Source organism: Myripristis murdjan, chromosome 19 (genome assembly GCF_902150065.1).
Source record: "Myripristis murdjan chromosome 19, fMyrMur1.1, whole genome shotgun sequence".
Taxonomy (NCBI): Eukaryota; Metazoa; Chordata; class Actinopteri; order Holocentriformes; family Holocentridae; genus Myripristis; species Myripristis murdjan.
In genome coordinates this window covers 23541403-23566131 of record NC_043998.1, presented here as the reverse complement: position 1 = coordinate 23566131, position 24729 = coordinate 23541403, and the positions used below count along the sequence as shown (strand labels likewise).

Here is a 24729-nt window from a genome sequence, read left to right as displayed (position 1 = left end):
CGTTCACACCCTGAATGATCGGAGCTCCGTCTGACTGTGTAAACTCCACACGGGTTAGGGCAGTAAACTGAGGTCAACATTTCCCTGCGAGGGGGGGACATGTTGATTCAACACCGACAGACTGTTTCGCCAACACGCTGTAATGAAATCACCAAACACACTGTCGGAGCGCGGCGACTGCCTGCGGCCTATTCATGCCATTAATACTGGTCAATACAGGGGAATCTCTCCCACCATCTGCCTCCCTCTCTCTCTCTCTCTCTCTCTCTCTCCCTCATGTGTTGACACATTTCTCACCGGCCTGTCAACCGGCTCGATAATTGGCTTTCAGGGAGCCGGCAGGATTTCCCTTTTCGTCCCCCCTCCTCATCACCCCTCCACACACACACACTCTCAAGCGGTGTGAACGGGAGACGTGATCAGGAGAAACGACTGCCACTGCGTCAGCTCGGCATTTTTGACATGATGCGTTCATTTATTGGGCATTACCCAGTCACAGAGTTATGAAATCATTATGAACAGTAGGAAAAAAAACACAAAATCACAAAATCACAAGCAAGCAAAGTCGAATTAGTGCTCTTGCATGCGCCGAGTGATGATGACAGTGATTTTAATGACCTTTACATAACAGCAGGGGGTCAAGTTTGGATGTGAAAGTGAAGTAATGTGGTGATAAGTTCAGCAAAATGAGCCTTCGCCTGCCCCATAGGCGTTTTTTTTTTTTGTCTTATTTTGACGGCTGAAATGTCCCAGGCTGGATTTGGAGCCAGCGTCTTGTGATTATAAAGCATCTGTTTTCACCAAGAGAGCCACCAAGACACCACAGGCGGTTTCGTCTAAGCCAAAGTGTACTTAGAGACCCACATTTTGTCAGTCTGACAATGTGATTTAATTTTTGGTATACCCATTACAATTTTTAATATGAAGTACAGCTGTGCATGTAGCATTTTATGAATTTGCTTTTGAATTTTCTACATATTCCCCCTTTCAGTACGTTCTTTACTTTCATTTCTGGATTTTGTGAGACTTGATGCCCAGAGATAGTGTCGAGACGGAGAGCCTCGACCTCTGGAGTCACATTTGGGCCTGGAGATCTGACATAAAAACCCACCAGAGACACAAACATGGGGGAAAAAAATCATTGTAAAACACGTCTGTCCATGCCAAGAATCAAGATCCAGAAAAATCCGCCGCTGAAATCGACCCAAAATCATCTGAAAAATGTCCAATCTCAGTGACAAATGAAACAAAAAGGGTTTTAAGCCATAATTAGAAAATCCCTCAGTTATCTGTTGATTTCAAAATAAAAGGTGTAAGACTTTCACTTTATTTAGTTATGAGTGGAGCTCCTATTTCTTTTTTTTTTTTGAGTGAGAAACTTCCCCTCAATAATGGATCAATAAAGTATTTCTGATTCTGATTCCTAAAATGCTATAAATCTGACTTCTTCTATCAAAAGCTATAATTTAGTTCTTTGTAATAAAACAAGCAGCATGGGAGCTCAGGGTCTGCGTAACCTGAACTTGTCCACCTGAGGCGGACACCTGAGTTTCCTCCATTTCCCAGAATGCCCTTTGAGCTGCGTGCCGGTGGAGACGGCAGCAGAGACGCCGGAGAAGTGAGTCTTACTTAAAAAACACTGACACTAGAGACACTGCCGTGAGACAGACGCTGCCAATCATCTCAACCTTGATCTCATTAGTTGACTGTAATTAGAGAGTTTTACAATTGATCTGATGCTCGTGCTGCGTGTTTAATGTCTAAAAATACACAAAGCACCTTCAAACACAGGCACAGGGAGGGGAAAAGGTGGCTTTTAAACACAAATCACACAGAAAACCCCACTGACTCGCTGACCTCTCGTGTTTGTGTTCTCTTTTTATGAGTTATTGCATCAGTATGATAAATGCCAGCGCCGCTCCCTTCAAACGGAGCAGCTGACGGTGCGTTCAGAGGCCGGCCGGGCCCACCAGCACCTCAGCCCGGCTACAAAACACAAACCCTCAGAGCCGCACTCAGGAAAATAGTTTGGTTTGTCCGGAGGAAACTGACACAGCTGCTGCAGCCGTTCACTGCTCACAGCGTTTTGGTGGTGGTGATGGGGGACAGGGGGGTCAGTGCCTTGCTCAAGGGCACTTTGCTGAGGGAGGGGAGAGCATTTGTCACCTGCTACACACAGCACAGGATGGGAGGGATGCCTATTTCACAATAAGAGACCCGATACACTGTCAGAAGTGTGATGTTCATTTCTGCCGGCAAATTATTGGATTATTTTTAATTCTGTGAACCTTTTTCAGAGCCAAAAAGGTACACAAATGCTCCCAAACAGTAAAAGCTACACATATGCACCGTTCCGTCTAAATTTTACATGTATAAATACATAAAAACGTAAATAAATTAGGTGAAATAGTCATGTAAGGTAGATTTTAACTTGTAGGTTATGGTTGAGTCGCCTTGAAATGAAATCAGTTTTGTAGATCTGTGGGAAAATGATGAATAATAGGATATACAATGATCCAGTCAGTATTGTAGTTCTAATACAAGAGCAAGGCTCTTTAAGGTACAAACCACAAGGAGACAAATAAGGACCCGATGTCAAGGGGACAAAAGCTGCCCCAGGTCCTCAGAGGCTCCAGGGACGAGCCACCGCACCCCTAAAGGTGCATTTATATGCTTTATTCTCTGAGTGTGTGTGGGCTTTATGATTCAATACAACCACAGTAAAATACAATAAAGGTTTCAGCTCCAGTTTCATTAAAATTCTAGTTATTTAGAGCAACAGCTAAGAGCCAATAACTTTTTATTGTATATTTTTGGACTGCTATCTGCCTGTGTGTCTGAAGTAAAGTAAACTGACTGACTGGCTGACTGCTACATGGACTTAGAAATGCTTTTATTACAAAGTGCAAATAGTGTAATTGTGACGGCCAACATCTAATTAGCAGCAGATTAAAATGCAACTAACACACATAACATCGAGATTCGTTTACATTTCGTCACATTTTTGCGTTGCGATATATTGAATTTTGATGTATCATCCCATCTCCACCACCAAGTTTCATTAACTCATTTGTTCAGTCTTACTTTTTTTCCTTCCTGTATTCATTCAATTGAGAAATTTTAAGAAATGTGGAGGGAAAAAACACCCAAACTTTTGTTCTGTTATTGGATTATTAATTAAAAATCTGTTATCATAAGTAGAGCCGGGCCTCAGTGAGAGCCACCTGCTGCATCCAGATCTGCGCAGGTTTACATTGAATTTACGGCCATAATATCATGTCAGCCATCATATCAGGTAACATGATGCCAGCGGAGGGAGAGGAGCTCAGGTCCGCGCGCTGTGGGGGCCGCCCTGCAGGCCTACATGGTGCAATGTGCAGATTCAAATATGTTTTCCACATTTTGTCCAGTTGGCCTCATTCAGCTTACCTTATTTCATTCAATACGGGAAGAGATTCCTGTTTAAGTTGGCTGGGACATCCGCTGCTTGAACCTAATCCTCCCTCTTATTCGTCTCCCTCCATCTCAGCGGCTTCTCGCTCCTTCGGCTCTCCTCTCCTCTCCTCTCATCTCCTCAGGAGCCATGATTTGCTCGTATGAAATCCACCGGACGCACCGCGGAAGAGGGAAATCAGCTCCATAACTTAAGTTTCTGTGCGCTCGCATCTAATGACGTGTGGCTTCTTGTGTTTTCTGTCATTTTCTCCTATTTTTAGACCGGGGCCTTAAGAACTTAATGGGATTACCGAGGCGAGTTGACGGCAGATGGGGCCGCAAACGACCAATCCATTGTAGGCTTCATTGTGTTAATCTCATGTTTTTTCAACCCCCAGTGACACAATCACCGACCAGCTTTGTGCCACTACTACCTGACACCGGCCGCTTCCTCAAACAGCTGAGTGACACCTGAGCAGCTCACTAGACTAGATAGACTGTGGCTTTGCACTTTTTAGGCCGCACAGTCATACCCCATATTATCTATGACTCACCCGTGTCATAAGCAGAGGCTGCCTATATGCTCTGTAGATACAGCGTGTATATAGTGAGGCCCAGGCCGTCCTGCACAAGCAGCTTTACCGAGGCGCACACGCCGCCGTCCGGTTGCAGGTCTAAGCGTGTTGAAAGGTCAGCTGTGACGCCTGATGAGGAACATGAGCTGCTGCTCATTGTTGATGTGCTCAGTGTGACTGCAGGAAGAGTCACTGAGGCCGTAACATGATGATGGAGGCTGTACGCACGCAAACAAGCGACAAAGTAGGCCTACAGCATTTACGCATGCAGCGCATTAGATTACTTCATAATATATAGTTAGAAAAATATAGAAAAATATTTTTAAATTTATGACTAAATATATTTTTAAAATATGTATAATTAACAATATATAAATAATACAGTAAGATGAATGAATACATGATTTTAACTTTATTTGTTTATTTAATTTACTTTAATATAATTTAAACAATTATAATAATTTAATATAATTCTAATGTTATTTTATTGCATGTTTGGTTTTTAAAAACATTTTATATATTATTATTATTATTATTATTATTATTAGTTGTAGTAGTAGTATTGTTATTATTATCATCATTATTAGTAGTAGTATTGTTGCTATTATATTATATAAAAATTTTACATTATAATTTTTATTCATTTTTAACATGTTAATTTATTCTATTTTATTTTGTTCTAGTGTATTATTATTATCATTATTATTATTATTATTATTATTATTATTATTATTATTATATTACGTTTTTTTTAACCTATTTTTATATCGTATTTTTTATTTATTTATTTTATTTTATTTTATTTTTTAACATGTGAATTTATTCTTTTATTATTATTATTATTATTATTATTACCAAGAAATTTTACGTTGTATTTTTTATTCTTTTTAAACCTGTGAATTTATTCTATTTTATTTTGTTCTAGTCTATTATTATTATTATTATTATTATTATTATTATTATTTCGATTTTGTTTAAATCGTATTTTTTTTTTTTATTAATTTTTTAACATGTGAATTTATTCTATTTCATTCTTTTATTACTTTATTGTTATTGTTGTTGTTGTCGATTATTATTATTATTATTAGTAGTAGTATTATTACACTGATGATATTATTAATATGATGACCTCACATTTAAAAAATTATATATATTTTTTAAACGTGAGTTTATTCTACTCCATTCTGTTCTATTGTACTCCACTCTCCCGTGCTGTGTTCCCTAGTGTTGCTGAGTGTGCTCCTGTCTCCCTCTCTGGTTGTAAAACGTTGCACAGCCGCGGCTCCGGCCGCTTCCGGGACGCGCAGCGCTCTTGAACGCAGCTCGGGCTCCTCATTGTGCAGCGGAGGAAACATCGCAAGGTTTCGACGACATCGGTATGAAATGGCAGAAAGTGCTTGTGTCACGGAAGCACAAAGATTAGGTTACGTAGTACACATGTATTTCGCGGAGATCCGGGCCTGCTAGAGTCGGGGAGACGGCAGCGAGTCCGCGGGAATTAACAGGAATAAAATAATCCGGTTTTTCCTCCCCAAAACATTCAGGTCGCTTATTTCCAGGGAGCAAAGCGGCGACTGCGGCTCGACACTGCTGGAATTAATCGGAGAGGGGTGAGCTCGATATATGGATTTTTTTTTTTTTTTTTTTAAAACCCTGTAAGACATGTTATTGTCAGCCGTGGGGGGATGGTACCAGCCACATATGGGTCGCACAGATTACTGGAACTGGGTGTTTTTAAAATGTACATGGGCTCCAGCACAGCAGGCTGAACAGCTCTGGCCTAACTGGGAAAAAAAGCAGGCAGACTGTGGCAGACTACCGTTACTGTATCCATGTCATTTGTACACACACGTTAGCGCTGGTTACAGTGTAAAACTGCAGCCAGGCGTGCATGTATGCATTTAATAAGGTGTGTGAAGTGTGTGACCTCCAGCACAAGGCGACCAGCGGCCACCAGCACACACACACACCAACCAATTAGCACCTCATTTATTTGTGCTTCCTCCCTCCTTAAAGACATTGTTTTCATGCAGCTCACACCGCTGTGGCACTGCTTACTGCCCTCCTGAAGCTACAAATGGAGGTTAACTGTGATCCTGCGATTTAAAAAAAGCAGCATAAACTGAATTAGAGGTGGGTTCATCCTCCACAACACCCCTGCTGTTGCACCGGAGCAGCATCAATAACAGCAGGGAGTGGATGGGATGTCAATATTTGGCCATCCAGGGTGGCTGCAGTGTTTTTGTGTGCGTGTCGTAGCTCATCCTGAAGCGTGTGTCCTGCCCTGAAATGCATGCACACTGATGCCAGTGGATTCCCTCGCATGCAGATGAGTGGCTGATGGTGGATAACCCACTTGACATTTGCATAATTGTGATTAAGCGCTGTTGCAGTTTGGGTTTGTCTTTGTCGTGGCTGTCAAATGGTCCCTTAAAGGTGATTTCAGACGGGTTATTGTCCCAGGTGTCACATGTCATCATCATGAACTAAATATCTTGGCTTGGCTTGTAGGAATCATCATCCATGCTCGCCCCCACCTGAGCAAAGGTGGGTTAGGCTGGGTATGTCACACAGATTGCAGTGTGTGTGTGTGTGTGTGTGATCCATGCATCCCTATATTATAAGCTCCCCAAGATTTTGGATGAGAGATATTTGGTGGTGTGGCTCCCAGACGGTGCTGCATATTGCCAGCAGGATTTTTTTGAATCACCTGCCAAAAAGCCAGCGGTAGTCGCCCAGAAGGGTCCAAGAAATCTGATTCCTGCACCAAAAAGCAGGAGGTGGTCTTTGTAGACTGTGGAGAGGAGGAGGAGGAGAGGGGGCTCTGAGTCCTGCCTGACACATGGAGAAGACCACGTTTAATATCAGGAAGTTTGTGCAAGAGAAGTTCAGCGTGCGCCTTCGCCGTTCTATTAAATGGAGACCTTTTTTGTGTGTGTGTTTGTGTGTGTGGAGAGAAAAATTGATTGTGTGTATGTTGGATTTATGGAAGCTCTGTAACCAGTCCATGAAAGCATTCAGGAAGACATCTGCATGATGAAATGTCAGTCTTCAGATACAACCACCAGGGTTTTAGATGCTGCATTTGGGGACAGGCAGTGATTTGGCTACTGCTAGCATTTAGCCTCATGGACTTTTTTTTTTTTTTTTTTTTGATAGAAAGCCATTTATAGCGGTTCTAGTGTGTGTGTAGCGCAGTTGGTTGCTTCACTCCATCATGAGAACCTCAGAACCAGCAAGTATCCATCAAAATATCCGTCAAAAAGGTTGATTATCACTTTTAACCACAAGGGGGTGCTGTATATGCCTACATGTTAATGCAATACATGTAAACGCGTGTAACAGATAATCTTGACATCACGGCGCTGGGTCTCATGTCCTCAGACTAAACTGTGTCACTTGTTGTCGTCCAAATTGTGAGAAATAGGAAAACATCTATGAGGAAATTTCCAAATTAAAGTTTTTACAAATAACAGCCTATACATTTTTATGCAGGTCAGTGAGGGTCATCATTAATGAAACTAAAGCACAACCGATTTTTTCGTGCTGAGAGCTCCATTTCATAATGAACTTTATGATATCCTCTGAAGTAATATAGTCTAATTCCTATATTTAGTGTTATTACAGACAGCCTTGCTGGTACTACCCAGTCTGCACACGTTTTCATGTTTGACTCTCCTGATGCACGTTGTCCCTCCTGTGCCAACAGCGATGATTCTTAATGGATGGTTTAAAGTTGGTGATGTCTAACGGCACGTTCACACCACGTGACCGTCACAGCCATCTGATCGCTGTGCTGCTCACACGGCGCAACTTTCTGTCCTACGATCGTGAATCTTGCCGTCGTTGAAGTCGCTGATCTCCGAGCTACGAACCCTGAACTTCGTCACGAAACACATGCGAGACTTGACACGGGAAATGGCGTGATACCATGTGCGAGACAGGATTTTTTTCTCCCGATAATGGAAGAAAAGAAACGAGGGATCCAAGTTGTTTTGTCCGCTGATTTGCAGCAAAAAAAAAAGAAAAAAAAAGAAAGAAAGAAAAGAACAGGGGTTAGAGAATACAGCCCGCGATTGGGTTTTGTGGGCTGGAAGGATTGTCTGTTTCTTTAGAGGGAGCTCCAATTATGTGGTGGCTTGCGCTCTCATTGGCTGTAATTTCCGTGTCTTGCGCTCCCATTGGCTGTAGCTCATCATTATCCAGTTACAGTACTTTTCACACTACAGGATTTGGAACAGGCAGAAGGTCTGCGATGCATCAGCGAGGCGCTCGGCTGGTGTCTTTGAACACATCACACGAACTCAGATTTACGATCTGGGGCTGGTCCGGGGCTTTTGTCAGCGATCTCCAAAACTTGCAGGAAAATCAGGGCTAAAATCGCGTAGTGTGAGCTTAGCCTAACCGACATAAGACCTTAATATGAGAGCACCATCTCCTCTTGATGTTGGTAGCACGCCGACAAGATCAGAGGACCTTGTCCGTCGTGGATCTCCTTATAATGAATGTCGAAAATTAAACCGGTGCAAAGTCTGTACACATCAAAACCAAATGCTAAATATCCGTCGTGCATCGTGGTCCTTGAACAGCTGATCGAAGCTCTGATTGGTTGCTGTAACACGGTTGATTTTTACGTTGATGACGCCACTGATCCATCGGAGCGGTTTTGTGTTCAGATCGTTTCAGCTTGTTAGCGAGACGACTGTAAAATCTGGTTTGCCGTCTTGTCAAAACATCTCACATCCCACAGTTCACTTTTAGTCAGTAGGTTGATTCATTGAATCATTGATTGTTTGTCTACAGCTGTTATAGCCAGCTGTCTGGTGGATTTCTGCGATAGGAGATGTGGAACGCAACTCCGAAGATGTTGTTGCAAGAGCCTGGCTGAAGGCTTATCCACAGATTTGACTGGAATTTAATTGTTTCCCTCGGTCACAGCGATCAAATATATCTGTAAACTTGTCTTCTTGGCTGGACCACAACAGTAAGGCCAGCCCTACAAACACAAATGTCAAGTTACACCGTTGGTCGTCCGAGTGTTGGTGTTTCCTGATTGGCCGCTGCTCCGTCAAACTTAATTGATGGGAACGGTTTTCTATCACGTCTTAAGACAACAAGACCACCTGGAAATGGCTGCTTCACATGGACGATAAGAGATTCGCTGAAAAGCTGCAAGTTTTTTTACATGGATCGATTATCAACTACGGCACAAGTTTCTCAAGTCTGGCTTTGGTATTTCCTGGTCGTACACAGAGCCGATCAGTTTCTCTCTGGCCAATCAGAGGTCTGTGGTGTTTTCATGTTACTTTTTAATATCGCTTCAGCTCGCTTTGAACATCAAACAAAGGTGATACCAGCTGGTACAACTTTTTCCCCGATGGAAAACCAAAAAAAGGCGAGTAGAGTCAGGTTGAGTTGATTGTGTGGTGGGAAACAGGCTCATTGTATACAAAAAAATAAATCTGTGCTGTTGGAAGGAATAATTCACTGCTGGAAAGATGGTTTTTTTGTAAAACTGGCTTGTCCAAGCAGTGCATAAGCACAGATATTTTTGAATTGGTGCTTCATGACCAGATAAAACAGAAAAGGAGCAACTTCGTTCATTAGGATCAGAAATACTGTATTGATCCCTGAGAGGAAATGGGGTTCTTTTTCATATACTGCCTATACTATTATCATACAAAGCTAAACAAAATAGAAGAAGTATTCCTTTTAACTGTGTCAGTAATCAGGGTTTGAGAATAGCTGAGGTCAAAAAGGCCGCTTTCTGAATGTGGTTACTAACAAACTCACCACGGCTTCACACATTTACTGAACACGGTCAGGGAATAAACAAGGTTTTGACCTAGTCTTGTTTTATTATGTGCATCTACACACACTCACACACTCACACACATACACACACACAACATGTGCTGCGACCATCCCGAGCACAGTGGCAGCCCACGTTGTGGTCCATGCGCTGGGGCCTGGCTGCGGGACGCGGCGGGGTCGTGCGTGCCTGATCCTCTGGCTGCTGACGGTTGACCCGGGCCGACAGCCTGACACACTGTGTCACATCGCTCCGACACTTTCCCACATGCAGACACAGATCCTCCAGCCCCGCTGTCTGCTGCTCTTTGTGTGGGAGAGAGAGCCGTGTCAAGCTGCACACACACACACACACCCACCCAGGCGTTTTTTTTTTTTTTTTTTAGCCGTGCGACCTCACTTTATCAGCAAATGAATGTGCATACTTCATAGAGCATGACTTGACTGATCCGAGCTGATGAGTGTAGCACATTTTGTGACGAGAAACGATGACAGGTTCTGATAAAGTGATCAGAGTGCAGAGTCATCGCTTTAAACCGCTTCTTTAGTCGGACCTGCAGCCACAAAACCCAAAGTTTTATTTTGTACAAAGACACGAACAGAGAAAAGGAAGCTGGAATCAGACAGTGTTCGTCATTTTTACTCGATAAATGACCAAAAAAACACTCCTTTATCAGGGTTTCCTCCAGGATTTTTTGAAACTGTGGGGGAGAGCTTCAGCGTCAGGTGGTGGTTGGTAGTGCAGGTGCAGGTGAAATGGCCGGAGGGGTTGTGCCACCCAGACAAGCAGCATTTCATTCAAATTATATCAAATTCCACGTTAAAAATTGATTGCGTTTTATTTGGCTAATTTCGTGATCGCTTAAATTACAGTGTTAACATTAACGATAACATTAGGGTCGTTTTCACAGGCTTGAACAAAAAAATTGATTAAATATAATCTTGCCTAGGTACCTTTCGCTCGCCCTTTTCTCTCCCTCTGTGAGCGCGCAGCAGTAGAATCAAACAGGCGGGTGATGACTTCGGTGTTCATTTTTCAAAATCAAGTTGACTGCAGTGTAGTGTAACATTTCTTGATATTTAAATTATCATTTCAAACTCTGATTATAGTACATATATGTGCGCAAATATAGGCTATATATATGTTTATGTATATCCATTCATACAACATACTTTAAATTGTTTTAACATCTGAAAAAAAAAAATCATCATTCCGAAGCGTGGCGGCTTTTATTTTGCCGTGGCGGTGCGCCACGATCAATTACATGTAGCGGAAACCCTGCTTTATTAACCAAATCATGATTTCGCTTGTTTTTCTAAGCGGTTAATGGACTGTCTTTTGTAAGACGTACACACTCCAAACCAAAATCATGTGCTGCTTCCCCCGGGGGAGCCCATCCTGCAGCTCGACAGTCAGTCAGTCAGTCAGTCAGTCAGTCAGTCAGCTCGTCATTGCAGTGTTCAGGCTGTCAGCTGATGCTTTTCTCCGGTGTGAGCCGCTGTGGTGGAGCAGCAGCAGAGGAGCTTTATCTCCTAGAGGCCACAGCGCGCTCTCTCTCTCTCCTGCATCTCCCGTCTTCATATCTGAGGAGGAAGAGGAGGAAGGACAGGAAGCAGGAAGGGAAAAAGAGAGGGGAAACAGTAACCAGCCTCCATAAGATTTAATTCTATTTTTGATCGCTGGTGAGAGGCGAGTCGGGGTCGAAACGTTACGATTTGGATGACATGAGGTTTAAATGGAGGTGGTCGAATCAAGAATTTTCCCATTTTTTTTGAAAGTTTGACTAGATTATAACACACTAATGTGCTTATCCTGGTTTCCATTTATGCATATGCAAATGGATGTAGATTTATGATGTGAATAGTGAATAGATGCGATGTGAACACAGTATTTCAGTCAGCTGATTTTGTTATGTAATGTCTCCTCCATAATGAAAGCAAATGGGGGAAAAAATTGGTGGCTAAAAAAAGATTTAACTCGTAAAAGTTAATGTCCATGAACTTGATATGCTGCATTGCTATGAAGATTTCATACAGTGTGACCGTAGCCTGTGACCACACACACATGACCTACATGGGAAAGTTATTTTTTTTTTTGCTCTTTAAATTCGTTTTGGACTTCCTCCACAGATCTTTCAGGCGTGTTTCATTAATAATTCACCTCTTAAAGAGCCGTAGTGAACCAAAGCCGCGTCCGCCCGGAGTTATTACTTCATTTTTTTTTTTTTTTTGCAACTCAAACTTGTATTGCGGCGAGGTGCATCATTCACGTGTGTGTGTGTGTGTGTGTGTGTGTGTTTGTATTCAACATGATGTCAGTCTCCGCCTCTCCGCCGAGTCGCGTGCCCGAGCATCTCGACCGTCGACGAGGCTCTGCTTTGCGCCGCGAGGCACCGGGAGGGATGTTTGGATCGGAGGAGGAGGAGGAGGAGGAGGAGGAGGAGGAGGAAGGGGGGGTGAGAGGAAGCACAAAGGATGAGACGGAAGTGGAGGGGAGGAGGTGACGCAGGGAGAGGAGGCACAGATATGGCTCCGGTGTGATGTGGACCAGCCGGTATCAGCTGGTTTTTTGGCTGGAAACATGCAGATTTCACACAAATGCATCAGGATGCAGGTGCAGCCGATGATTCATCCCATTGTAGAATAATCTGTTGATCATTTTATTTTTATATCAGATGATGATGACAAAGCCCAAAGTGATATTATAGTGGTTTTTAGATTCCTTCATTCGTCTGACTAGCAGGCGGAAAAAAACACTAATTTTATCACAAATCTTGGTGAAACATGAATCAGCAGATTGGTGGCATTTTGACTCGATAAATGACCAAAATGCTTGAGAGATTATCACAATTATGGTTGTTTTTTTATTTTCTGAGAGGCACACTTCCACCTAGAGCTGCCGGCAAAAAGCACAGCCACCATTATTGATGAATTTATCATGAATTTATTGAACGTCCCATCTTGGCAGGGTTTGACTCTCCTTTTTTTTTTTTTTTTTTTTAAATTTTTTTTTTATTATTATTATTCTGTGTGTTTTTTTTTATTTTATTTTATTTTATTTTTAATTTTTTTTTTTTTGTATGGACCTTGAGTCTGGAATAAAGCATATCTATCTATCTATCTATCTATCTATCTCACATTTGTATTGATCAGTGTCTCCGGCTGCTCAGACATGTAATCACAATATTTTACGCAGAATTTGGAAGCAGCATCCGTGTCGCAGGGTAGAAAATCTAGGACACAGTAAGGGAAATTTTGGACTTTAATACTCACGCTGCGATTGTTTAGAGCAGCTGGTTTATGCTGCTCGGAGTGGATTTTATGGTCATTTCGTGCTCCTTTTTCTGCTCCAAAGAGTAAAGAATAAAGAGCGTAGAGTGAAGCCCCGGGCCGGTCGGTCGTGTCGGTGCACGCTGACACGGAGCTGCAAACCTCAGAGCCAGCAGAGAATGTGAGGGGGTGAAAAACTGCTTCACCAGCCGGGACAAAACTCAAAACTTCATGTAATATACAGAGAGGCCGGCTCAGCAACATGTTTCATAAGGTCATGTGATCTCACTTAATTTGACTACTGACCGATTGAAACGAACTAAAATTAAAATTACGGACAAAATGGCTTTAGTTTTCATGTTATGTGGATTTATTTCATCCATAAGTCTCATATTTTGGCTGGATATGAAATCTAAAAAGCAGCATTGCCAAAAAATAAAAACTAAACCAGCAAGCCAGCTTTAAAAAGTAATCAAAACTGGACTAAAATGATCTTTTGCTCTTTTATTTTTCTCAAACAGATCCAACAAACAGATCATAAAATGCAAGATACAAAAAGAAAAACTCACTAATCTCTCAGCAAATATATATATATATGTAATATAAATAAATGGAGGCAACAAAAATAGAAGGGAAAAGAAAAAAAAAACATACATATTCACATATTTTTTTTCTACTTTTTGAGCTGCTCTGTTTTATATTTGTCCATTAATAATTGTTTGTAGCTGCATTTGAATTTTTTAATGTTATTACACATGGAGGCTGCTCCAACCCCATAAACTGAAATGCTGATGCTTTTTTGAAAGTTGTACACACAGCAGGTGGTTTTAAATTAAATTTCCATTGTAAATCATAACCCCGCTCTCTGCCTGGGAACGTCTTTTGAACATTATTTATTACCTTGCACATAACTTGGGCAGTTTTAAATTGAACTGAGGCCTTAATTTTCATTGTGTGCGACTTTAAAAACAAAAAGTTCTCGATGTCCTGCGTGATTTATTATCCTTATAGCTCTTTTTTTTGCAGCGTGCGTTTCTTTTTAGACGTGTTCAAACCTCAGCACCACGGGACAAAAACTGAAAAAGATCAAAGAAGAAAGATAAAAATGAAAACTTAAAGCCTTTAAACTGAAACCGGGCCTGGAGCTGATCTCTGGAAGGCGGCCGTGACTAAAAGCCCCGCGAGGGAAGGAGGAAGCGAGGGGACGGGAAAGAGCGAGGGATGGACGAACGGCTGCACCCAAGAATAGAAAGACGAGTGCAGTGGAGAGGAGAGGAGAGGAGAGGAGGGACGGCTGGATGAGAGTGAAGCGAAAGACGAAGAGGAGGAGGAGGAGGAAGCGGGATCCTGAGTGATGTGGAGGTCGGGTCACGGTCCGAGGAACATACAGCGATCATCGCCAAGGCAACCTTCTCAGCGCGATGCTCCAAATTTGACTAATGACTCGCCGTCTTCGTCCCGAGCACGAGAGCCAGCTCGCTCCTCCTCCTCCTCCTCCTCCTCTTCCTCTTCCTCCTCTCCGGCCTCACACACTCCTGCAGGGCCGTGCTGTGTCTCACGTCCGGCCCCGGGCCTCCAGCCGACGGGCCCCGCTGGCCGGTTTTAACGTGTTATTCCTTCAGATCAGCGTTAAATCAGAATCAGAAACACTTTATTGATCCCCGAGGGGAAACTGGGTCAGCTGCAGCTGCTCACGTTCTCAAGAGAATCCAGTGATCAGAAAATAGAAAGAAATACAAAAATATGTGCCTCACACACTGAGAAATAAAGGTGCTAACTGGAAGCAGAATGGTTCTTCAGAGTGATGCCATAGAAGAACCCTAACCCTAACCTCTCAAAGAACCCAGATGTTTTTTTAGCTTCTTTAAAGAACCATTTTTAAGAAAGTTCCTTGTGCACCCAACTGGTTCAGTAAGCCTTTTTCAAATCGTGCATTAGTCATTTTTTTAAGTTTTAAATCAGATGACTGTGTGCAGGTTGAAAACCAGCATGAACATGTTGTTGTCCGGTTCTCCACGTTCCTCGTTCCTTCATCGGGTTCCAGACGAGGTGTTAAAAATGTTTTCTGATGGTTTATAGAGCGAGACATTAATCCACTCACTGAGGAAATAATCTGCACATTAATCCACAAGGAAAAGAATTGTTAGCTGCTGCCGCCACCAAATAACTCCAACAAACATGAAGAACCTTTAAAGAACCGCATACAGTGTGTGAGGAACCAGCTCCTATATAAAGAGGCTCCTCAGCTGGAGATGAGTGCATTTTAAGACGTATGTGCATTATGTATGAGTGGTATCAAAAGTATGTGCATTAAGTCTCAAAATGTGCGTTAATCCTACAAATATTGAGCAAAAGATCATTTTAAAAACTGCAAATTTTGAGGAATTTGATTTGAAAATGTATTTGCTTGACGTCATACTTAAAATTGCCAGTAGATTCAGTGGAATGACCTTTAATTTTATATTTTTGCGGGGATTTATCATGATCTTGAATCACATGTTGTGAAATATGAAGATACTGGAAAAAAAGTCTTTGAGTATTGTGATACTGATTTCAGTCGTGTGGTTATAAAATATGATTTTGACCGCTGCGTTGCGCAGATAGAACGTAATAACTCTGATGGATCGCGGTGTTTACTTCACGGTCCAGTGGGATTTCTGGCTTTTGAAAATCAGTCTGTGGTCTGTTTTGGGGCGCAGACTCCTCCTCCACAGAGTCAAGACACTCCCAGTTCTCCCAGTTAACTCCACACTGGGCCAGGAAACTAAACAAATCATCAAGAAACACATTTCCACGGCTGTTTATGGCATCAAGTGTTCACGGTCAAAACATTTTCTGGTTTTCACAGGAAGCCAGTGGAAAACCCCTTTTTATTCAGTGTTGAAGGAATTCAGTCATTTTTTGCTTTTCTCATTTGACACATAATTATCAGGTTTTGTTAATGAAAGCTGATGTATTTATTCAGTGTTACACACAATCACACTCTGTGGCTGCGGGGGAGTAAATCATCATCACCATTTAATATCATACATATATATATATATATATATATATATATATATATATATCACTCTTCCAGACATTTAAATGAAAAACAAACTATTCTTTTTGATTAAAGAGACCTTTTACATCATAAAATAAAAACAGACCTACAGTATGTTCATTACTAAGTGCTACATTTCTCATGTTTAAAGTCTGTTTTATTTACCCAGTGGATCATGTGGATTTCAAATACAGCTCTTGGGAATTAAAACTTTGAAGGAACTTTGCGATGCTGAGCTTTAAAGTTTTCACAACCTGTAAAACAAAACAGAACTCTAATTTGCAGAGGAAATATCCACAAAGTCTTTTTTTTCTTGGCTGCCTGCTCCATGTGTTTAAATTTGTTTAGGAATGAAAAATATTACAAAAATATTACTAAAATGATCATATGGATTGATGTTTTCATTTTGCGCTGATTATATTGGATCAGTGCTCATTCAGTTAATTTATTGATCTAGATCGATGGGTTTGTGGCCGTTTAGCAGTGGAGTGCCTTGCTCAAGGGTGCACTGATGACCGATGCTGAGGGAGGGGTCACTTTCCCAGCCAGTGTGGGATTCAAACCTTCAACCTCACATCTTCTGGGCTACAAACTCACATTACTCACAGAAAGCTGAAACTCAGTGCCATGCTGCGGATTATTTGGAGAAGAATTTCTGCCTTTAAACTACAGATCAGCACGCCTCGACTTAAAGGACAATGCCACTGTTTTTTTTTTTTTTCTCCTCCGGTTGTGCTCTGTCATTTGCATAATTCATCACGGTGTCTGCACACGGTGTGCTGCAGCTTCACATGTCAGACTTCCTTCCCTCTGCATCCGTTTTGTTTCCTTTTGTTTCCGTCTGGTCTGAAAAAAAAAAATCTTCCACAGGCTTGAAAACTGTCTGAGTAAAATGATCCACCGGCGTGAACAAGCTGTCTTCATACTGCCGTCAAAAAAATCCATTTGTTTCGTTATGTCATCGTGCTCGAGCGACTGAAACAGAAATGTGCCCGTCTGCAAACTGTCCATCATTATATTATAAATTTTATTACTACTTTAATATAAGATTACTTGTTTAAAGGAATACTCCAACATTTTGTGGCAAAATCTCCTTTTTCCTGACTTCCCCAGACTGAGACCAGATGTTCAACACCATTTTCACCTCTGGACGTCCAGTGGTTCAGCTCCTGTGGATGGCATTTTGTCTTAGCTTAGCATAAAGACTTGAAGTCTATGGGAGTCGTTAGCCTGGCTCTGTCAAAGTGAAAAAAAAACAAACCTTACAGCAGCTCTGATGCTGTTTTATTTACACAGTGTGGAGGCAGCAGTTAAATTGTAGGTCGGCTGGGCGATTAAATATTTCTAAATTTCTAAATTTGCACTGATGAAATGCAAGGACATGTTAAAACATTTAATCAGATAGAGAATGCGTATAAAAATGACTGGAGGTGATGTAAAGGGCTTGTAGGTCGTAGTAAAAAGGCTGCAAATCATAATTAGACTTTGGATGATGGTGTTGCTGCTTTCTCGGCTGATTTTTTTTTTTTTTAATTTTTAGGTATTTTTGGAGTGCAGTTTCTTATTTCTGTAGAGGGAAGTTTCAAATCCATTTACAAACTTCAGGCTTTGTTTTTGCAAAGTCAGGCACCGACAACCTGCGAAACCTTGAGCTCATGAAATCACATTAGGGCCGCTGGTAATATCAGTAAATTTAATTAGCCGTTCTTTTGAGGAAAGGCAGACGTTGACGTCTAATTCATTTACGACATCGGGTCCCCTCGTAGTGCAAGTCCCGTGCGAATAGGAGCTTTAATTTGATTAAGTGGCTGCGCGGCGGGTAAGTCGGGCTTTTTGCAGCGTGGTGCCGGTTTGACGGACAGACACACAACCTGAGCCGTCCGACGGGATTTCATTGGCCTCGACCCAAAACTCTCGCTTTGTTGCTGAGGTGCAGGTGGGGAGGGCCTGTTTGCCCACCATGTTGAATATTATTTACCCATAACGATGCAGAAATATCACCATGCAGGTCCACACCGGCGTGATTAAAGTGGCTTATTCCAAAATGACATATGGGTGTATCTTTCTTTCTTTCAGTGACACTAATTTAATATACGATTACTTGTTTAAAGGAACATTTTGTGGCAGAATCCTCTTTTTCCTGACTTCCCCAGACTGAGACCAGATGTTGGACACCATTTTCACCTCTGGACGTCCAGCGGTTCAGTTCCTATGGGTAGCACTTTGTCTTAGCTTAGCATAAAGACTTGAAGTCTATGGGAGTCATTAGCCTGGCTCTGTCAAAGTGAAAAAACAAACCTTACAGCAGTTAAATTGTAGGTCGCCTGGGCAATTAAATACCCACACCCATATTTAATGCTTGAAAATGCAAAAAATGAAAGAAATTGTGGCACATCACATTTTGTTTACAGGCTGGATCCTTTGAGTTTACAGATACAGAGATTTAGGTATTGATTATTTCATTAAAGACACATAAAGTGTTTAGGAAATCCTTATTTTAGTGACATTTTATTTTCAGTATCGTGGTGAGGAGTAAGTGAGGAGATGACTCACCCTCTCTCTCTCACTCTCTCTCTCTCTCTCTCTCTCTCTCCAGGTCTTGAGAGGCAGAGCTCCACTTGGATGCCCAAACCGCGGCGTTGGTCCCAGACTTCACCATGAACCGAAATAAGCGCGAAAAGGAGTACTACAGTTTAGACGTCGGCGACTCCACTTTCACCGTTTTAAAGCGCTACCAGAACCTCAGACCCATCGGATCCGGAGCACAAGGAATCGTCTGGTGAGTCCGAGGGGGTTAGAAACCGGGATGACGGTAAGGCCGCGTTCAGACCGCCGGCCCGAAATCTGGTTTTTGGCACATCCAGATCGATTTTTGGAAAGTCTTGACCGCAAAACCACATCCGGAGGAGGTTTGAAATGCGATTCCAGGACGCGTCTCAGTCCGGATTTTTGGTGTCTGTCACGTCACTCGCAACGTCAGTTCAAAGCGACGGAAGTGCGTGAGAGCGTCTGCTGTTACCATGGATACGTCAGTTAATCTCAGCCTCCTCCGTCGCTGAATTTGTCTGATGCGAGCTCGACTTGACGGTGCGACTGTTCGGGCGGCGAGACGATGGATTGATTTCTCGTTGCCTCCAGAAACTCGCGCCTACGTTGTTACCATAGCAACCCGTGCCGATAGACAAATCCGATTTACCTGCAGTCTGAACATCGTCTAAAAAAAGTGTTCTGCGTAACAAAATGACCTCCGTTTGTGTTTTTTTGTGGAAAAAAATGTCGTACCTGAGATTGTTAAGAATAGCTTTGGGCTGCACGGCTGCAATTATAACTCCAAATATTTTGCTGGATATTGCACATCACCAGCGTTGGAGTATAGAGAGTAGAATTGAGAATAATAACAGTTACTATAATAATAGTTACAAGGTTCTTCACGATATACAGAGCTACACAATATGGTGCAATGACGAAAATAAATAAATAAATAAATAAATAAAAGAACATCGTACACAGAAAATGCAATAAAACAGGGATTTCAAGAAGTGCTCAAACGTAGAGATAAAAAAATAAAAATATAAAAAGAAATAAAATTATATAAAAGAACAACATTAAAACACTTTGATATTTTTTTTAAAAAAATGTATTTTTAAAATAATAAATATCATTCAAATGCCAGTGTGGACAGGTGGTCCTTTAAGAGCGTACTGTACAGTGCTGTGGGTGGACGCCACTGAAATAAAATCAATCAATCAATCAATCAATCACTCATCAATCAGAAATGATAGAACCTGCTGACATCAAAACTTAGATTAAAATAATAATAATAATAATAATAATAATCTGTGGTGCTGCTGTGGTCTGATGCAGCGTTCAGTCTCTCCCACTGCAGATGAATGGGAGCGGCTGCCTCCTTCAGGCTCAATGCAGCATTCATTAGGTTTCTCTTTTGCTAATTATCATCATGACAGTGTTTATTAGGTCTGTGCGATCAATCAAATATTAATCGAAACTGACTTTCAGAACCTCAAGCCGACATAACCTCGCCCACGTCGATGATTTTGACTTTTATTTTTTTAATTCGGTATACTTGACCTGTTTGTGTTCATGTATCGGCACCTTAAAAATCGTACTGCGCCGTGTTTGGTCATATGACTCCGCCCCGTCCGGTCCGCCACATTAAAGCAACATGGAGGAGAATTTAAACACCAAAAAAAAAACAAAACAAAAAAAACACTGTGGCCGTCATCTGGACACGTTTTGACTACTCCGAGCAAAAAGCAGTCGAATGTGAAAACAGTCTGAGCGACCGAAGGAAACGCCGCCGATCTGCTCCAGCACCTGGAGCGCGATTCAGTCAATAACCATAAACAGCTCATCTGTGTGTGTTTTCTTCACTTATTTTTTAAATTTCAAAAACAAGACATGCACGGTATATCTCACATTTCAACATCTCATATTCTCAGGTTAGTTTACTGTACATACTTAGCCCTTATTGTCTTTATATATTTAGTATATTGAGTCTCTATTGTATATACTTCTTAATTTTAATTTTATTTTAAGTTGTTTTTTTTTTTTTTTAATTGATGATGCTGCTGTAACGTGGGAATTTCCCAGTTTGGGATCAATAAAGTATACCTATCTATCTATCTATCATTAAAAAAAAAAAGCTTTAATAGTGGAGCATATTTACAGTACAAACCTCGTCAGTGAACTACGAAGGAAAAAAAACAAAATAATTGTTCATTAATCATAATCGAGGTAATTATTCAGTTAATTTGAGGTCACGTCGCGCAGCCTGAGTGTTTGCTGTTGGTTTGATTTCGGTGGTTGGAGGTTAATTTGAAACCAGAGATCCCTCTCAGGCTCACACGTGTCGAGGAAATTCTGCTGTGAGCTGCAGTTTTTTTTTTTTTTTTCTTTTTTTTCCGGGGTTGAGATGTATATCCGTCCTCATGTCCTGTATCTGCTGTCTGCGTCGCGGCGTGCACGATGTTCGTACCTCTGTTCCTCTGTTCCGTTTTGTCCTGCAGGCTGTCGGCCGCCCGGCTCTTACAACCTGCATATCGATTTGTGGAGGCACAGACGCTGACACCGATACCTGCAGCCCAAAGCCGCCCACAGAGAAAACTGTTTGACATTATTTATTATATTTAAATAAAAAAAACAAAAAACAAAAACAACCTCCCATGAATTCTGTTATGGCAGGAAAAACATTTTTGTGTGGTTGCATTGAATCAGTTCAGATTAACCCCCTGAACCCCAAACCCGCCGGCAGGATAGAAAGACATGTATTTTTTTAAAAATCGCCAAAATTCAATCGTTTATCATAGCTGGAAGCTTTAAAAACCTATTTTTTCGTCGGAATTTGAATTTTCCGGCGGTCCCTGAATGCAACATGTCCGACTTCCGTTTAGCGGTAGAAAAAAGGACGAAACTAAGCCTGAAAAAGTGATTTTTCATTCGAATCATTTTATTATACATGCTTCATTCAACCATTCGCCAAAAAATAGTCGTTTACTCAATCCAGATGATTCAAAAAACAGAAAATTCTGCGGTCTTCAGCGGATCTGAGACATCTTGATTGATTCAGGTGAGCCCAACAGTCGCGTGACAAAAATTCACTGAATTTCAGTGTGTTGGCAACAGTAGTAACATGGAAGGGCACAAGGCAGTAAAAACGCCTAAGTTTATACAGGTTGGAAAAATGTTAATATTTCAGGAAATAAATCATGTGAAGCCCTACTTTTTTTTTTCCTGGATCAGTGACACTTGTGGGCACCTGAAAAAATGTTCTGTACATTTGTTCCAATGTTTCTCAATTTTTGTAAAATAAATTATCAAAAAAAATCAGTTTGCCTTTTTTATTTTTTTATTATTTATGGCACTATAACTCTTTCATACTGTGTGAAAGACATTTTTGAATGGCTTCAGGTGATAGCCACAGCTGTGCTGTTTCCATAGAGGTGCAGCTCTTGTAACTGCAGTGAAAAACAAGCCCACAGTGAGCCAAAATGTGAGGGGAGCAGAAAATACCCAAAAACTGCTTGGGGTTCACACGGTTAACTCCTTTTTATTTTATTGGGAATAAGGGGGGGTCTTCAAGGGGAGGTCAAAGGTCAACAGTAGATGTTAAAGAAAAGTGATAAACATCATCTCAAAGCTGGGAAGCTGCAGATTAATTAGAGATGCAGCTCAGCTCCATGTGCCGAGTTATTCTAGTCATAAATCTGGAATAAACATGGTCTTTAATTAAGAGCTTCTTACAGAGGAACTGATGCAGTATTGATAAAACATGCTGTATAATCAAGTTTATTCGTCTGATTTTAATAGAAAAAAAGCTCAGTGGGTCTAGGCAGAAGAAATCCGTCTCCAGTTCATGTCATTTCAGTGAAGCGTGATGGGCCGGTCGGTGCTTTTTGCCATGATTTACGTTCAGGAGCGTTCACAGGAGATCAGAAAACACGTAGAAACGGCTCAAATGTTCATTTTAATCCAAACTGCTGGTCGTGCTCGCTTTATTTTTATGTCGCGTTACTGTGGGCTCTCCAGCGTCCGTCTCCTCGCGTTCATAATCCGCTCCGTTTTGAGGTCACCGTCAGTTCACATTAGGTTCTCGCTCCTAATTAATCTCGTCACCGTTTGTCTCGTTAGAGGAGTGGAAACGAGCCGAATTAAAGGAGGAAGCGCTCCGTGAATCGCGTCGCTCGTGTTTGGCGCTCCATCGCCGACGGTGAAAAAAAACAAACAAAACAAAACAAAGTGGTGACTGAGCCGTGACTTTTTGTGCTTTTTTTTCCTCCCCAAACCCCCAGTTCAGCGTACGACCACAACTTGGAGAGGAACGTCGCCATAAAGAAGCTGAGCCGGCCCTTTCAGAACCAGACTCATGCGAAACGAGCCTACAGAGAGCTGGTGCTCATGAAATGTGTCAACCACAAGAATGTAAGAACCACAGTTCTTTTTCTTTTCTGTTTTTTTTCCCCAGTGTGCATTGTGTGTTTCTGTTTTGTTGCCCGTATTTCAGTTTGTGTGACTCACTGGAAACAAAATTTACCATGAGGGACACTGCAAAAAATCTTACCAAGATTATTTGTCTTATTTCAAGTCAAAAATGTCTTATTTCTAGTCAAAATATCTCATTACACTTAAAATAAGACATGATCACCTCAGAAGTAACTTGTTTTTAGAAAATTGTCTCTTGTTTCAAGTGAAAATTCACTTGAAACAAGTGAAAATTTGCTTGTTTCATTGGCAAAATTTGCCAGTGGAAAAAAAATGAAAATTCACTTGAAATAAGTGAAAATTTGCTAGAAACAAGAAACAAATTTTGCCAATGAAACAAGCAAATTTTCACTTGAAACAAGAGACAATTTTCTAAAAACAAGTTCCTTCTGAGGTGATCATGTCTTATTTTAAGTGTAATGAGATATTTTGACTAGAAATAAGACATTTTTGACTTGAAATAAGACAAATAATCTTGGTAAGATTCTGAGTTTTTGCAGTGGATGCTCAATTCTTAAGGGAATACTTGAACGTTTTGGGAAAAATAGATTGTTAGACACCGTTTTCACCTCTGGACGTCCAGCGGTTCAGTTCCTGTGGGCAGCATTTTGTGTTAGCTTAGCATAAAGACTTGAAGTCTATAGGAGTCGTTAGCCTGGCTCTGTCAAAGTGAAAAAAACGAACCTTACAGCGACTCCAAAGCTGTTTTATTTACACAGTGGATCATGTGGATTTGAAAAATACATAACACATTTCCATTTTGTTTGCTATAATCGATTGATATGACAGAATGATGTTTAAATCGATCAAATAGTTTCTGTTTTCGCTCTTTCCTGCTGCACAGGAAGTGATGCTTTACATTATTATATTATATTTATTTGGAATAAACAGAAAAAGAAGAACAGAGAGAACCTAACCTCCATCAACAGGAAAACCCAACATCCATTCAAAACCAAAAAAGAGAGAACGACCACTTTAAATTCACAGAAGAAGAGATTGTTTCCACTTCCTGTTTTTGCTTCTGTGTTTATTGAATTCCTCGGTCGCTCAGGCTGCTGCCGCCCGAGCGTCGTCAGATGTGTGTCGGCGCCTCTTTGTCATTCTGCTCATCTCCTCCTCACCTTTCATCCGGCTCTCCCACGGTGATAATTGTGTTTTTTTTTTTGGGCAGATAATCGGCCTATTAAATGTATTCACGCCACAGAAGACGCTGGAGGAGTTCCAAGACGTGTGAGTATCTCACAGCCAAGAGACTGTGTGTGTGTGTGTGTGTGTGTGTGTGTGTGTGTAAAATCGATGGGGGATGCAGTGGCTTTGGGCTGATTTGTGTGTCTGATATGTGTTTATGAACGAGGATGTAAGTCTGGATGGCGGGGCGTCGGCGTGCCCCTGATCACAGCGAGGAGCTCGACCGAAGGCGTTTACGGCTTCTATCCCGCCGCTTAACAACTCGTTTAACGATTCCCTCAAAGCCGCGGATCAGACTCGTGTTTCGTCAGGTGGACGCTGCTCTGCCGTGAATGTTGATTAACCGCTGAAAAAACTGCAGCCTTTAATAGAAGATGATTGGTTTTCAGGCTGGCTGTCGCCGAGTGC

The 24729-nt window shown here is 41.5% G+C and overlaps 2 protein-coding genes across 4 annotated transcripts in view; one reads left to right on the top strand and one right to left on the bottom strand.

Annotated features, from left to right (window-relative positions):
* The window catches only part of frmpd2 (FERM and PDZ domain containing 2), a 44421-nt gene extending 40535 nt beyond the window's left edge, over window positions 1-3886 (bottom strand). The window contains exon 1 of the mRNA XM_030078045.1: window positions 3430-3886. The gene's annotated coding sequence lies outside the window, so the exon portion shown is untranslated. The remainder of the gene's footprint in view (window positions 1-3429) is intronic.
* Window positions 3887-5336: 1450 nt separating this feature from the next.
* mapk8b (mitogen-activated protein kinase 8b) overlaps window positions 5337-24729 on the top strand; it is a 45823-nt gene continuing 26430 nt past the window's right edge. For 2 of the 3 annotated variants that reach the window (XM_030077610.1, XM_030077613.1), the window contains exons 1-4: window positions 5378-5620; window positions 18731-18913; window positions 22944-23073; window positions 24305-24363. In XM_030077610.1, coding sequence (XP_029933470.1) covers window positions 18792-18913; window positions 22944-23073; window positions 24305-24363 — 311 coding nt within the window. In that variant the 5' untranslated portion in view covers window positions 5378-5620; window positions 18731-18791. Of the gene's footprint in view, window positions 5621-18730; window positions 18914-22943; window positions 23074-24304; window positions 24364-24729 lie in introns of all 3 variants that reach the window. The other variant, XM_030077612.1, reaches the window with a different exon arrangement.